The following is a 16,733-nucleotide window of genomic DNA, read 5'->3' as shown; positions in this document are numbered from 1 at the left end:
CAGAGTACCCTACTGCCCAATCAGGGAGTACAAATGTGGTCACATGTTATAGGACTACATTTCCCATAAGGTAGTTACATTTCCCATGAGGTAGTTTCTTAAAGGAGACAGCTCTTAATTCCTATATTAGCTATATGCTGTTGGGACAGCACAAGAACCCAGTTGCTTTCAATTGCATCAGACTGCCGCCGTCTTAATTGGCCTTAATTGCTGCACAGGTAGGGGAATGCATGGAAGGTTTTCCCTCTCCGTTTCGGAATGCTCCTGCTTACCGACGCGGGAGCATGCTGATGTATCCCCTTGACAATTTTGGGGAGTGGGGTGAGCAGAGTCGAGGGGCCACTTGCCCCTCTCATCTGATCCTTGCAATGGAAGGGGTGTCGAAACCGCCGCGAAAGACGCGGATAAATGAGTCATGAGTATTGGTTTGATTTTCTAGCAGTTTGAAGGATGTTTAAACATTAAATGCACGTCATACTTATTCATGACTCCCAATGGGCGCGGGGAAGAGGATTGGAAATTAATGCATTGAAATGAAATGAATCGAAGCGCCTCGCCTCCGGTCTTGCAAAAGAGACGCTGCTTGTGAAACTTGGGGGGGGGGGGCGGGTTCAGTTTTTCTTCCCGGGCAAGCATTTGGTTACGTTATCCTGGAACTGTCAACGGATCAAGATCATTTGTAAGCGCCTTGTTAAATTGCCTCTCATCCCGCTGCCTTTGAAGGCGCGCCCTCTTCGCACGGCTCCTTCAGCCGCCCCATGAAGTTCAACGGGACTTCCTTCCCGCTGCCTAAGCGGCCTATTGCAACCTGGTGCCCTCCGGAGGGAAATGTCATTTCCCACAATTCCCAATTTGGACGTGTGTGTGTGTGTGTTGAAGTTGCAATCCCAAGACATCTGGCGAGTGCAAAATTGTACGTGGCGCTGCATTTCAGCTGTAACATAATCGATGCTTTGTTCTCTGTTTTTATTCGATGGCCCGGAGTCGCATGGTGTCAGATGGGCGGCTACAGAATTGTGATCAATCGGAATAGAATAGAATTCTTTATTGGCCAAGTGTGATTAGACATACAAGGAATTTGTCTTTAGTGCATAAGGTCTCAGTGTACATAACAATACAGTCATAAAGAATCAGAAGATGCAACACTTAATAATAGTCATAGGGTACAAATAAGCATTCAGGAAACAATCAATATAAAGGATACAAGCAACAAGTTACAGCCCTGCAATCATAGGTGGGAGGAGATGGGTGATAGGAACGATGAGAAGGTTAATAGTAATAATAATGCAGTCTTAGTGAATGGTTTGACAGTGGTGAGGGAACTGTCTGTGTGTCTAGTTGTTCTGGTTGTGCAGGGCTCTCTATAGCGTCGTTTTGAGGGTAAGAGTTGGAAAAAAATATGTCCAGGATGCGAGGGGTCTGTAAATATTTGCACGGCCCTCTTTTGGGTACAGGTCTTCAGTGGAAGGCAGGTTGGCCTTCTATTACTGGGTTAATTAGCCCCTGGGCGTCCACGCTTCCTCAATTCTTCACGATTCTTGCATTCAAGCCCGCGGCGGTGGCTTGGCTGAATTCCAGGGATTGGGAGCGGCGAAGCCGCCTTGGTTTTCGGGGGCGCTGCGTGGATTTTTTCCAAGGTATTGGAACGCGCCGCCTAGCAAGACGTGGGTGGCAGCCTCGAAAAGACGAGCAGGACGGCGCTGCGTCTCTGTTGCCAAGCGAGGCGCTGGGGATGCGAGAGAGAGAGAGACAGAGAGACAGAGAGATCAGGTTATTTCAGGCAGTAGCGGACGGAGAACGCGGAAGACGCCCAGCTCGCTTCGGCCCGAAGAGGAAGGCCGAGCAATCGAGGCTTTGCCGCCAGCCCGAGGCTTTGCAGCCAGACCCTGGAAAGGCGGTGCCCAGTCCGGCACTGGGAAGGCTGCGCTCCCGGGGCTTCTTGCGCTGATGTTGGTTGCCTGGCTCGCTCTCATGGGTGCTTCATCTTTCTCTTGACTCGCGAGGAGGAGCCTGGTTCTGGTCGTGGGGATCCGGAGGTTTTTTCTCCCCCTGCGTGTCGCTTTTCGCGGGATTCCAGTTCGTTGTGTTTTTTTTTTTAACCCAGCGTTGTGAACCTAGTAGAACATCTCTTAATGGTGTGACATCGAAGTCCGGAGTTAACTTGAATTGCACCCTGCTTAAATTAATTGCGGGGTGTGTGTGTGTCGTGTGCAATCTGGTTTTGGCTCGGCTGCTGATAATATTGGTCTCCTAAAAGTTAATGCATTGGGAAGGGTGTCCCAAAGGTGTTTTTTCAGGAGGCAACTGGACTTTTGAGCTTCTTCAGTTCTGGCTGGATGGTGGGGAATGGAAGGATTTATATTCCTTGCAGGCAGCTGGTTATTTACATCCTTTTTTGAGGGATGTTGAAGCACTTGGATGTTTATCTGCCCTCAGGGTGCCCCAAGTAGTACTAATGGTTCCTGTAGTCTGCATTTTTTCCTCTGGAAATCCGTTCATGTTCCCACACCATTTGAAGGTTGTTCATCCCAAATTCAGAGGTGCTATTCAGTCGGTTCTGACCAGTTCTGTAGAACAGATAGTGGAAAATTTGAGTAGTTTGGAGAACCGGTAAATACCACCTCTGACTGGCCCCATCCCTATCTATTCCCTGCCTCCTGAGTCCCACCTGATCGGGAGGGAATGGGTATTTTGCAGTATCCTTCCCCTGGAGTGGGGTGGGAATGGAGATTTTACAGCATCCTTCCCCTGCCATGCCCACCAAGCCATGCCCACAGTACCGGTAGTAAAAAATTTTGAATCCCACCACTGCCCAAATTGCATAGCTATATGAATCCCACTCTCCTGTAAGGGCTGAAGAAGCTTTTTGGATGAGAAGCGAAACATCTTCAAAAGAAAAAAACAAGAAAGTCCAGTTGCCTCCTGAAAAAGCACCTTTGGGACAACCATGGCCTGGAATCTCTACTGATTGGGAAAGGTGGCTTAATAGCCAGAAGTTCGACTTAGGCTTAACATAACTTTATTGTCACTTTAAATGCACACTAATCGGCATACATTTAAAAAGTAATTTCGTTGCATACAGCTCTCAAAGGGTCACCACGTCCAATATACCCTGTCTAAACGTGACAAAATAAATAAATAAATTCAAAAGTAAACATAGACCATATATATGACACATTATATGACACACAAAGTTTTGATTTTATTCATTGAGGGGCAAAGTTCTGCATAGTTATTGGAGAGTTAAGTTGTATTATGTTCAGTACTTGTGGTGGTGGGGGTTAGATACCCTCTGATTTTCAAATATGTGCACCTTTATGTCAGGGTTGATTTGTGGTAACTACCTTACATGAGGCAGTTTTCTTGACAAGGTTTTTCAGGCTGGTTTGCCATTGCTTCCTTCCTAGGGCTGAGAGGGTGTGGCTGGTCCAAGGTCATCCTGTTGACTTTGCTCCTGAGGTGGGACTATGACTCACTTGGTTTCTAGCTTGATGCCTTAACCCTTACATTACACCCTCCCCTCCCCAGAATACCATTATTTCTTTCTTTACAGCTTTTACATCCTTCCTCCGCATCTTGTAAGCTAAGCAGCTAAGGACTTATTTTATTTATTTGATTTGTCAATCGTTTACAAGTTAATAGGTATAAGAGTAAACATGAGTATGAATGAGATGGGTACGAATAAATGGGAACAGTAGGACAGGGATGGTAGGCACAATGGTGCGCTTATGCACACCCCTTACAGACCTCTTATGAATGGGGTGAGGTCAATAGTTTGAGGTTAAAGTTTTATACACAAAGGGTAGCCCCACCCACGCACCGGCCCCCACCCTTTGGCCTCTGCCTCCCAGCTTCTGCCAACCTAGCAGTTTGAAAGCATGTAAAAATGAAACTAGAAAAAAGGAACCATCTTTGGTGGAAAGGTAACAGCGTTCTGTGCACCTTCGGTGTTTAGTCATGCCAGCCGGATGACTACAGAGACATCTTCGGACAGCTCTGGCTCTTCGGCTTTGAAACAGAGATGAACACTGTCCCCTTGAGTTGGGAACGAGGGGAACTTTTACCTTTACCTATGCATAAATTTAGTATTTATTTTGCCATGTTTATGTAGTGTATATTAGAAGTGGAGACCCTTTAAGAGCTGTATGCAATAAAATTTCATTTTAATATATGTCGATTAGTGTACATTCAAAGTGACAATGTTGTTCTAAGTTCTTAATTACTAAAATACTGTTGTGATTATCTACATAGTGAGCTAAAAACAAAAGGGAATTCCTTAAACTTCTTTTACTGATTACCACATACCAGGATGAATAGAAATATCTCTTTGATGGTAACTAACAACCTCCCCAGGCCTTCACACAAATCCTACACTATTGTTTGGCTAGTTTTGTTATTTTGATTCAAGATTAGATATTGTCAAAGCCGCTGCACAGATCCCAAGTTGTAGGCATGTGAAAATCTGAACAGTGGTTGCAAGTACATTCCCGAAGAACTGAGTCACACACTATAACCAGCTTATTTGCATTCCAGCCTTTGAAATAGGCAGAAGGCAATTGTATCTCTGAATTGCATGACTTGTAAATAGGTTATAGGAAATAAGAAAGCTGTATTTCTCCATCAATTAAGTCTTTGGAAATTTTCAAAACAGTTAGGATTGAAGGGAATGGACAATGAAGCAAAGAAGCAAGTTTGCGCCTTTTTTTTAACTTAGTGAGAAGTACAGATTTTCTCTTTAACATAGGGACTATTCCCCTTTCTCCGACTCATTTTTTGCCAAGACAGAGATGCCTGTGATGCAGAGAGAAGCTTTTATTCATTGTGTTTTGGAGCAGTGATTCTCAACCCGTGGTCTGTGGACCCCTGGGGTAGGGGAGCTGCACTGTCATGGAGTCTGTGAAGGCTTGAATGTTATGATTTAAATCTTGAGTTAAGAATTGGTGGTCTGTGCCCATGGTCTGTGGCCACAGAAGGTATTTAAAGGGGCTCCGCATTGGTGAAGAAAAAGTTGAGAACCACTGTTTAGAGCAGTGTTTCTCAACCTTGGCGACTTTAAGTCCTGTGGACTTCAACTCCCAGAATTCCCCAGCCAGCTGGCTGGGGAATTCTGGGAGTTGAAGTCCACAGGACTTAAAGTCGGCAAGGTTGAGAAACACTGGTTTAGAGTACGTAGATATATTCCTGAAAAAATTTCCATTAGTCATGCTTGATAGAATTTGGCAAGCAAGGCCACTCTTCTGATTTCCTCACCTCCCTCTTGTATAACTTCTGAAAAGAACTTCGACTGAACTTATTTTAACTCTTTAGGTGCTGGGCTGCTCCTTTAAGTTTCTCTTGAGTGGCGACTGGAAGATTCTACTCTCAAGGTAAAAATCCCCCAGATTACTCAATGTTTGATCTGCATTGTAAGAACACTTTAAAAAATATTTTACTACCCAAGCTGATGGCTGGTGGCTCAATGGCTAAGACGCTGAACTTGTCGATCAGAAAGGTCGGCAGCTCGGTGGTTCGAATCCCTAGCACCCACCTAACGGAGTGAGCTCCTGTTACTTGTCCCAGTTTCTGCCAACCTAGCAGTTCGAAAGCAGGTAAAAAGTGCAAGTAGAAAAATAGGGGCCACTTTGGTGGGAGGGTAACCCTAAGTGCCTTTGGAGTTTAGTCATGGTGGCACATTGCCATGGAGACGTCTTCGGACAGTGCTGGTTCTTCGGCTTAGAAACAGAGATGAGCACCGCCTCCTAAAGTCAGGAACGACTAGCACATATGTGTGAGGGGAACCTTTACCTTGATTTACCCAAACTGAGGTTAAAGTACTCTCATTACTCTAAATTCTCAGTAACAGAATTGCACGGAGGTTGACCTGCGGGATAGAGAGATTTATTTCTTTGTAGAAACACACAAGGGACTGTCCACCATATAGATTTGGAAAACTGTTTCAGGAAAAGTAGAGTCTCTGATTTTCTTTTCACAACAGTCCTGATAATTTATACATGCACAAATAAAAATATAAGAGCCAGTTTGGTCTAGTAATTAAGATGATGGATTAGGAGCCTTAGTCACGAAAAAGCCTAATTGGATGGCTTTGAGACAGTCCGTTCTCTCTCTACTGTTTGAAGAAGAAAATAGCATTTTCTGGATAGCATCCCTCTGGAACGAACTCCCCGTGGAGATCCGGACCCTCACCACCCTCCAGACCTTCCGCGCCGCGCTTAAAATCTGGCTATCCCGGCTGGCCTGGGGTTAAAGACTCTAACCCCTACTCGAATTGTATGATTGTTGAGTTCTTAAATGATGTAGTGTTTCTATGTTGTAAATTGTTTGTCCTTCCCCCCACCCCTTTTGAACTGTGAGCCGCCCTGAGTCCCCCCAGGGAAAAGTGCGGCATACAAATAAAGTGACTATGACTATGACTAAATGTCTTCTCCCTTAACTGGATTGGCTTGTACATAAAAATAAATCTCTCATGCACAAAAAAACCAGCTAAATATATTGCAAATGAGTAATTTTTCAAGTTCTTTAGAGCCTTTTCTACATGGCTGAGCTGGCAGAAGACTAGTGCCTATCCATATTGTGTTTTATACCCTCTGTTCTAACTTGCTTTCAAATAGCGGTGTCCTGATTTCAAATGCACAGGAAGTGTGAGCGAAAGCTCTTGGTGAAAGTTGATGGCTTTAAGCTTTCTCTGTACATCACCACTTGGTGTGAAACAAATCTGCCCATCACCACAACATTGCTGGGGCTGGCAGCTGGCATTGACAGATGACTGGACTTGAGCGTCTAGCTATCTGTTAAAACACTTCTTAGGCCTGTGGAACAGGTAATCCTTTGAGGGTGGATGGAGTAGGGAAGATTAATATAAGCCCGAGGTGGGTTTCTGCTGGTTTGGCCCGGATCAGGCGAACTGATAGTGGTGGCGGCAGGAGGCTCCGCCAGGATGTTTCTACACATCCACAGAACCCTTACGCGCATGCGCAAAACCGTCGCGTGTGAGCGTGCATGTGCACAAGAGCGAACTGGTAGTAAAAAAAATAGAAACCCAAAACCACTGCTGTAGGCCTTGGAAGAGTTTTATCAGATAGATTCTGCTTTATGTGTTGTCCTCGGTTGTTGTCGGCCACACAGCTGAGGCCACAACTTCCACTGTTAAGCACGGTGGTTGTTAAGTGAGCCACATCCAATTTTCTGACCTTTGTCACCATGGTTTTTAAGCAAATCACTTGCAGTTATTAAATTAATTACATGGTTTCAAAGCAAATATGGCTCCCCCCCCCCACTTCGTCTTTGCTTATTGAAAGCCGGCTGGGAATCCCGCAAATGGCAATCCGATGACTTAGGGACACCCGCAGTTTGTTTGTTTAGTCATGTCACAACTGAAACAAGGCATTTTATGTCGTGTAAAATGCAAAATATAAAATACAAGATTAAAATAACATGCACAAATGACACAGATTTTGCCCAGGATTCATGCCAATTGCCAACCGCATCATGGATTGTGTGGCTATCAGGATGCTGTGACGGTTGTAAATGTGAATACTGGTTGTAAGTCACTGGTTCCAGGGCTGTTGTAACTTTGAGTGGTCACTATATGAATGGCTGTAAGTCAACTGTCCTGGAACAGTTCCCCCCGCCCAGCCTTTATTCTTAGCTGTTGAGTAGGCTTTTGTTCCCTACTGACTCCACGAGCAAAATAAGATAGAAGAACAGATGATCTATGAGACCAGGTGGGAATCTTTCAGTAAAGCTGCCCCACTTCAACCCAAATGTTTGAAGCCTTCATGTGGACTTGAGCCTTAGACCACTTGCTCTGTATTCATTGAATAATTGCCAATTGGCTGTGTCAAAAGAACGCATCATACCAGTGGTGAAATTCAAGGTTTTTTTTTTACTACCGGTTCTGTGGGCGTGGCTTGGTAGGTGTGGTGTGGCTAGATACGGCATAGCAGGGAAAGGATACGGCAAAATCTCCATTCCCAGCCCACTCTGGGGCCAGCCAGAGGTGGCATTTGCTGGTTTGCCGAACTACTCAAAATTTCTGCTACCGGTTCTCCAGAAGGTTTGAGAACCTGCTGGATTTCACCCCCTGCATCATACCCCCCAAATCATGGTTTATATACCAGAGCCGAGGTGGCGCAGTGGTTAAATGCAGCACTGCAGGCTACTTCAGCTGACTGCAGTTCTGCAGTTCGGCTGTTCAAATCTCACCGGCTCAGGGTTGATTCAGCCTTCCATCCTTCCGAGGTGGGTAAAATGAGGACCCGGATTGGTGGGGGCAATATGCTGATTCTGTAAACCGCTTAGAGAGGGCTGAAAGCCCCATGAAGCGGTATATAAGTCTAACTGCTATTGCTATTGCTATTATACGTCATGGTTTACATCCATAACATGTTAAGCTGAGGCCAAGCAGCCAATTTACAGCATAGCTGTTAAAAGAACCTGGCCAGCAAGAGGTTTCCATGGAAACCACGGCCATATTGCTGCCAAGAAAACAACATGAACCAATGTAGTCCCTAGGAGCTGAGCTCAATTTATGAGAGATTTTATCTTTTAATTACAGGTGGGGAAGATATTCTGGATATCAATTCTGTTCTGTTCGTTTGTTTTCTTTCCTCAGGCTCCGCTTTCGGGGTTTGCAAAGCCGGCTTCCCACTGTCTTGTTCCTCATCACCTTCTCTGGCATTGAGTGATGTCCACGGCGGCCTTAATCGGTCTGGTTCGGAATAGAGGCCACCAGCTGCAGAGGGCCCTGCTTACATCTTGTGCAATTCTCAGCCCGAAGTGCCAGATTTCCACCAACGACTGCAAGGCTGCGCGTTTCGATCTGGATGGGAGCGGCTGCCCCGCCACCTGGGATTCCTTTGGGATTTGGGACAACCGCCTGGACGAGCCCATCTTGCTCCCACCCAGCATCAAGTATGGGAAGCTGATTCCCAAGATCAGCCTGTCAAACGTGGGCTGCGCCACCCACATTGGGAAACGGAAGGAAAACGAGGACCGTTTCGATTACGCCGAGCTGACGGAGGAGGTCCTGTATTTTGCCATTTTCGATGGGCACGGCGGGGTGGCAGCAGCTGATTTCTGCAACAAGTACATGCGGAAATATATTCGGTGAGTCCTGTGTGTGGATTTGCAAGGGAAAAGACTTCTGTGTTCACTTGCTTAATTACCATATTTTTCAGACTATAAGACGCACCAAGATTTCGAAGAAGTAAGTAAGGAAAAAAAGTTTTTGTCTTCCCTGCCCCCCATTCTGCAGGATTCAGCAGGGCTGGGGGAAGGCAAAAATGCCCCTGTTTTGGTGGAAAACCTCCCATTTTTCAGAAAGAATTTGGCTTTGGGAGGCCAAAAATGGCTGTATTCAGTGTATAAGACACACCAACATTTCCATGCTCTTTTAGCGGGGGGAAGCTGCATCTTATACTCTGAGAAATACAGTATATATACACATACAGGTAGTCTTTGACTTATAACAGTTCATTTAGTGACTTTGAAATTACAACAGCACTGAAAAAATGGCCATTTTTCACACTTATGACCATGACCATGTTATGTGATCGAAATTTGGAAGCTTGGCAACTGACTCATATTTACGACGGTTGCAGTGTCCCAGGGTCATGTTGGTCAGAAGGTCACGTTTGGCGACTTTCTGACAAGCAACCGGGGAAACTGGATTCTCTTAACAACAACTGCAGCGATTCACTTAACAACTGTGGCAAGAAAGATTGTAAAATGGAGCAAAACTCCAGGCAGTTGTTAATGGAATTTTGCCTCATTTTATGACCTTTCTGGCCACAGTTGTTAAGTGAATCACTGCAGTTAAGTAACTAGCATGGTTGTTAAGTGAATCTGGTTTCCCCATTTGCTCTTGTTTGTTAGACGATTGCAAAAGGTGATCACGTGACCCCGGGATTGTCATAAAGTTGAGTCAGTTGCCAAGCCTCTGAATTTGGGTCGTGACCACAGGGATGCTACAACGGTCGTAAGCCTGAAAAATGGTCATAAGTCACTTTTTCAGTGCCTTTGTAATTTTGAACGGTCACTAAATGAATGATTGTAAGCTGAGGACTACCTGTAGTTTGGACAGGTGGAAGCTTTCTAGTAAAGCAATAGGAAAAAAACCCTCTCTTCTCTTTTAACAGGATGATATGCGGATATTCTTGCTTGCTCTTGGTTGTTTTGCTTCTCAATAACTTGCTTTTCTTATATTCTGTTATTCTAATTCTTGCTAGTTTGATATTCTTGCCTGATTGCCTGTCCTCCCTCACTTAAGCTCTCTTGTTATCTGTTTTGCTTTGTCAGAAACAGGAGGTTTTTGCCAGGTGTTAGTAGGTAGACCCCCACCTCTTTAGCCAGTGTTGCTCTGCGGTATAAGCCACCTTTCACCTGGGCATCTTTTAGTAGATTGGACCATTACACTGCATGCATGAGCCTGTGGGTCACTCATGATATGAACAAATGCGTGACCCGACAAATGTGCGCATGACAAAAGCTCGCCGACGAAACCGCAGCGAGAAAACCGCAATGTCATCAACGCGCCCACATCAACGCGCCGACAAAACCGCGGCCACAGAAGCGCGATTTCAGTTAAGGTAAGGGTTAGGTTCAGGGTTAGGTTTAGGGATTTCAGTTAAGGTAAGAGTTAGGTTCAGGGTTAGGTTTAGGGTTAGGTTTAGGGTTAGGGTTAGGTTTAGAACTCGCGGTTATTGTTTGTTGAAGGCGTGCTTTTGTCAGCGCGATTTAGAACTCGCGGTTTTCTCACCGTGGTTTCGTCGGTGCGCTTTTGTCGAGTGCGCATTTGTCGGTGAACCGAACAAATGTGCCTGGTTACTCCTGCTATCCAACTTCTCAGCAACTAGAGAGAGGAGGCATTTCTGTGTCTGCTAAAAACAACTGGTAGAAGCTGGATAGGACCCAGTTGCTGCTCCATTATCGCCATGGTTGTGCATGTGACAGGGCTTATGCCAGAAGATCGAAAACACTGCTTTAATATTAGAGCAGATCATCATGAAGCTAGGAGGACTCTGGAAGAATGTGACCTTCAGGAAAGGTTGTCAGTGAGGCATCTTCAAGCTGATGACAGGCAGCCGTGACTATATCTTAATTTTCAAGTCTTCTGATGATACTTGTCACCATCCTGACATCTGTTCCGGGTGGTCTCGTTAGGAAAAGCAAGGTGCATTGAACTCAATCCTCTACTTATTGAGATGGCCCCGTAGGTAGAAGGGCCATCAGTTCCTTATGATGGACAGTTTTAATCCAATGTATACTGTCTTCTAATGTTTATTTAAGAGCCTTGGTGGCACAGTGGTTAGACGAGGGATGTCAAACTAAAGGCCTACGGGCCAGATCCAGTCCATGGGATGCCTAAATCTGGCCCGCAGGAACCGCCCTGGAAATATCAAAGGACTGCCTTGCGGTGCCTCTGCTGGCAAAAATGGGCTATGGAGGGAGGCACATGCAGCCCCCATGCGGACCATTTCTGGCCTCCACGGCTTCCTGCAGCACTCTGCCGGCCCAAAACGGGCTTTGTGGGGGCCTTGCATTTTTGGCTGGCAGAGTGCTTCTAGAGGCGGCATTCATGGGGCCTCCTCACGGCCTGTTTTTGGCCAGCAGAGTGGAAAAAGCACATCTTGAGCCTGTGCCAAACACCCACCATGAGCATGCCCACCCCCAGCCACTGCTACCGCCAGCCCTTCGAGGTCAAACACCACCCTGATGCAGCCCTCAATGAAATCGAGTTTGACACCTCTGACTGCAGTTCTGCAGGCTAACTCAACTGCTCACTCCAGGAGTTCAATGCTGACTCAGCGTTCCATCTTTCCGAGGTGGGTAAAATCAGGACCCAGATTGTTGGGGGCAATAGGCTGACTCTGTAAACCACTTAGAGAGGGCTGTAAAGCGCTATGAAGCGGTATATAGGTCTAAATGCTATTGCTATTGTTTTGATCTCTCGGGAGTATCAAGTGAGTGGCTTAGGGAAATTAATGCTCAAACCTTAGTATTGGGAAACAATGTGTGGGTTCTGTATGACCATTCTTCTTACTATTGCTGGAAGTTGTGTTTGATTTGGAAGTGACAATAACATACCATAGAAGAATTCACTCTTGTTAAGATGTAGATCTCAGCTAGGATGTTATGATTATAATGTCTGAATTTACATACCACACAAAGCCATATGTTTTAAGCTATGTGGGGTTGGATTTACTCCAGTGGTGGGTTTCAAAATTTTTTCGAACCTACTCTGTGGGTGTGGCCTCCTTTGTGGGAGTGGCTTGCCAGCCATGTGACCTGGTGGGAAAGGCTTGCCGGTCATGTGTTTTCTCTCTCTCTCTCTCTCTCTCTCTCTCTCTCTCTCTCTCTCCTTCCTTTTGTCTCTCTGTCCCTTTTTCCTTTTTTTCTTTCATCTCTCACTTTTTCTTTTTTTCTTTCTTTCTTTCTTTCTTTCTTTCTTTCTTTCTTTCTTTCTTCCTTTCTTTCTCTTTCTCTCTCTGTGTGAGTCTGTGTGTGTGTGTGTGTGTGTGTGTGTGTGTGTCAGTAGTGGGTTTCAAAAAAAATTTGAACCTCTTCTGTAGGTGTGGCCTGCTTTCTGGTGAAACCTCTTCTAACCGGTTCTACCGAACTGGTGCGAACTGGTAGGAACCCACCTCTGATTTACACATGATAATATATAAATCATACTTGATAAATAACTATGTTTGCGCACATGCAATATTCGAAAGTGAAACAAAAATGTTAACCATCTTAACATTGATAGTGGGCGCTGAACAGCTGTAGTTGAATTATTAATGAAAACTTCTCTTAGTATGTCTAGTTGCAATCCATGAGGCCATTGTGAATATTGCATGATTTAAGCCATACCAGTTGAATAATTGATATGTAATAGTTTATGGATGAGAGCAAATGGTTAGTTCCTTCTGAACAAGCCTTTAACATGATTACTTTTTTATTTTTTAGAGAATTTCTCTCTGAGGAACGCAACATGGAATTAGTATTGATTAAAGCTTTTCTAGAAATAGACAAAGCGTACATGAAACACGCCCACTTATCTGCAGATGGTAAGTACGAAATGTTTTTATGTCTGTTGGTAACACAAAAACTAAATTTACTCCTCTAGCAGCCAGCAATACTGAAGCTTCAGTAGATGACCCAGGGGAGAAATTGCAACTTAAATTTTAAGGATTTGCTATATCAAAATCCATAGTAAATCACGAAATCTATTGGAGTCGGTGGACCACAAAACATTTTGAGAGAGAGAATAAAATTTCAAAATGAAATTGGTACGTGCTTTAAGACCGTGTTTCTCAAAGTTGATTCCAAATATTTATTTGGAAATCACCATTGAGAAGTTTTCAGTATATACTGAAAGTTTATACAAGTTTAAGTTGTTGAACAAATCTGGCTTTCCCCCCATTGACTTTGATTGTCTCTGGCTGAGAAGTTGCAGATGGTGTTCACTTGACCTCAGATACCGCAACTATTGTGAATACACACCAATTGCCAAGCACTCAAATTTTGATCACATAACCATGAGGACGCTGAGATTTGTCTGTAAGTGTGAGGAGCAGTCAAAAGTCATGTTTTTCAGTGCCATTATAACTTTGAACAGTTGCTAAATGAATTGATGTAAATCAAGGACAACCTGTACAGTAGTATATACAGTGTGGGTGTAGGAACAGTTTTTGTTTCATTTCCTGGCATACAGTCGCGTGAAAAAGAAACTACACCCTCTTTGAGTTCTCCGGTTTTACATGGCAAGAGATAGTTTAAAAAATCATCTGGTTCTTAGCATTCTTCAAAAGTTTTTCTCCATTTTGGCTTTCTTTTTGTAAAATAAATGAGGACATGGTGTAAAACAGTGGTAGTCAACCTGGTCCCTACCGCCCACTAGTGGGCGTTCCAGCTTTCATGGTGGGCGGTAATAGCAATAGCAATAGCAGTAGACTTATATACCGCTTCATAGGGCTTTCAGCCCTCTCTAAGCGGTTTACAGAGAGTCAGCATATTGCCCCCAACAATCTGGGTCCTCATTTTACCCACCTCGGAAGGATGGAAGGCTGAGTCAACCCTGAGCCGGTGGGATTTGAACCGCTGAACTGCTGATCTAGCAGTAGCCTGCAGTGCTGCATTTAACCACTGCGCCACCTTGGCTCTTCCGTAGGGGTTTTGTCCGATACTGAAGCACTTTCCTTTTTTAAAATTTAATTGACTTTAAAAAAAAATGTCATAGCATTATTTTAAAATATTTTCATTAGGTTTTCATAAAATCACCATTACTGTGGAACCGGTGGGCGGTTAGAAAATTTTACTACTAACAGAGATACAAAAGTGGGCGGTAGGTATAAAAAGCTTGACTACCCCTGGTGTAAAATGTCGTGTGTTGTGGCTCATCTAAGGTTGTATGTACCTACTTTTAAGAACTGTTAAGGACCAGATGGTTTTTACTATGTCTGATACTAATACCACTCTATAAAGCCCTAGTAAGACCACACCTAGAGTATTGCAACCGGTTTTGTTCACCACGCTATAAAAAAGATGCTGAGCCTCTAGAAAACGTGCAGAGAAGAGCAACCAGGATAATTAGGGGACTGAAGGCTAAAACCTACGATGAAAGGTTGCAGGAACTGGGCATGGTTAGTCTAGTGAAGAGAAGGACCAAGGGAGATATGATAGCAGTCTTCCAATATTTGAGGGCCTGCCACAGAGTGGAGGGGGGGTCAAGCTATTTTCCAAAGCACCTGAAAGCCAAACAAGGAATAATGGATGGAAACTGACCAAGGAGAGATTCAACCTAGAAACAAGGAGGAATTTTCTGACAATGAGAACAATCAACCAATGGAACAGACGTTGCCTTTGGAAGTTGTGGGAGCTTCATCACTTGAGACTTTCAAGAAGAGATTGGACTGCTATTTGTCAGAAATGGTATAGGGTCTCCTGCTTGAGCGGGTTTGTGTGTGTGTTTATTAGATGGCCTATAAATTCCCTTCCAACACTGTTAATCTGTTGATATGTAAAACCACAGAATTCAAATAAGGTGTATTTTCTTTTTTCACATGACTGTAACTGCAACTCTGGAAAGGAAACCTATTTGAAGACCTTAAGGAAACTTCATTTAAGACATAAATAAATAAAAGCTGTCCATCCCACCTCTGAAACAGTTCCATCTTCAGATGTACATGTCACAGATGGTGGGCATAATGCTAGAAAAACCTTTTAAACTTTGATTGGGCTGGATAACAAAATGGGGGGAGGCGGGAAGTGTTAAGATCACAAGGAGACCAAAAATCTCTATAGAGCACAGAAATAATCCTCCATTGGTATGTTTGACCTGTTAAACCTTTGGGAAAGAAAATTCCTCTCAGCCCACATGTGGATCCTTTACACCAGCTCTCTTTCAATCTGGTAGGGCTATATATGCATTCGACTCACGTAATTCACAATGTGTTCATTTATTTATTAAATTTGTATCACGCCCATCTCGCCATCAAGGCAGCTTAATAAACGTTCACATTTGTGAATTATGGAGAGTGGATGTCCATCAGTTTGGGGAGGCTGACTTGCATTATGGCAAGAAGCAAGTTCTTAGCCGAAGCTTTTATTCCTCCAGCTGTTTTTAGTATTCCCTGCTTTATTATGGGCAGTTAAATGGCCTGTTTCCAAGAAAGATGTTTATGATGATAATTACATTAATCTTAAATGGCAAAAGTATAATAGATGACAATGTTGGGTTTTTTTAGTTAAAGAAGATGTCAGTCAAAAAGCCATGGTTTTTAAGTTTTAAAATGTTAACCTGCAACATTGAAGAACGGAGAGAGCTGCAGAAAACCTACCTTTGAATGATCATTTGGTTATACTTTATTAAAACCAAGCTTTCTAATTCTTTTTAGTGAGGTTTTAATTACAATTTGAAGTGAGCTGTATTTGTAGGAATGTCAGGTTGTCCTTTAGCTTTTAATTCCATTGGAGTGCCGTAATTATTTTGCTCTTTAAAAAAGATGCTGTTGTATAAATGGCAGAGTCTTTTTACAGTGAAGTTAATCACAGGGCTGAAGGATTCTATCCAGCTGAAAGTTACAAGACACACAGAAATCGGATATTTGTGTCTGAACACAACTGTAATTCTTAACACATGTTCGGTTGCACATGTATATCTCATTCGGTGATTTCTTATCCCAGTATTTTGAAATCTCCTCAAAGCAAAACCTCTTAAGGTACATAAAAGTGCCTACGTATTAAAAATAAAACTTTGGTTTGGTTTGCTTATAAAACCTTAAAGTAACTTAACATTTCAAATTATCACTATTTAGCCGTAGTGAGCACTCAACTCCACCGATGAGGTGGCTTAGGGGGGAAATTAATATGTAGGAAAGAAAATTCAAAGCTATATTATTTTCTCCCTCTTTGTTCCCACAACTGCTTTGAAGACTGTTTGAATTCCATGCCTCTTTTGCGGCTCTCTTCCTTCCAGCTGTTGCAGGTTTTCTGAATTTATTTGAAAGCACAATTCCTGGGTGAATTTTTCCTATTTGCCTCTATGTGTACATGTGATTTATGGCAGACACGGTATCCGACCAACAGCTCTAGAATTGGAGACCCGGGACTCTATATGCTGGGCTCCAGTGGAAAAAGAGATCTACTTATGGTGGTCCCAGGTGAAGGAGTCTGGCGGGTTCCTAGCCTGGACTGCTGGAAGGTTCCCACATCCACTTTGTCCCATTAGTTGAGATGACATGCTCTAA

At 43.8% G+C, this 16,733-nt stretch overlaps 1 protein-coding gene across 3 annotated transcripts in view; it reads left to right on the top strand.

Moving 5' to 3' along the window:
- The window catches only part of PPM1K (protein phosphatase, Mg2+/Mn2+ dependent 1K), a 33,677-nt gene that overhangs the window by 964 nt on the left and 15,980 nt on the right, over positions 1 to 16,733 (top strand). The window contains exons 1-4 of one of the 3 annotated variants that reach the window (XM_032224516.1): positions 152 to 218; positions 5,308 to 5,366; positions 8,612 to 9,105; positions 12,952 to 13,052. In XM_032224516.1, the coding sequence (XP_032080407.1) occupies positions 8,684 to 9,105; positions 12,952 to 13,052 (523 nt within the window). In that variant the 5' untranslated portion in view covers positions 152 to 218; positions 5,308 to 5,366; positions 8,612 to 8,683. Of the gene's footprint in view, positions 1 to 151; positions 219 to 5,307; positions 5,367 to 8,611; positions 9,106 to 12,951; positions 13,053 to 16,733 lie in introns of those variants that run through there. The other 2 variants (XM_032224515.1, XM_032224518.1) reach the window with 2 other exon arrangements.

This window comes from Thamnophis elegans, chromosome 9, assembly GCF_009769535.1.
Source record: "Thamnophis elegans isolate rThaEle1 chromosome 9, rThaEle1.pri, whole genome shotgun sequence".
Lineage (NCBI taxonomy): Eukaryota > Metazoa > Chordata > Lepidosauria > Squamata > Colubridae > Thamnophis > Thamnophis elegans.
Note: the sequence above shows the minus strand (reverse complement) of the source record. Positions and strands in the feature narration are given on the sequence as shown.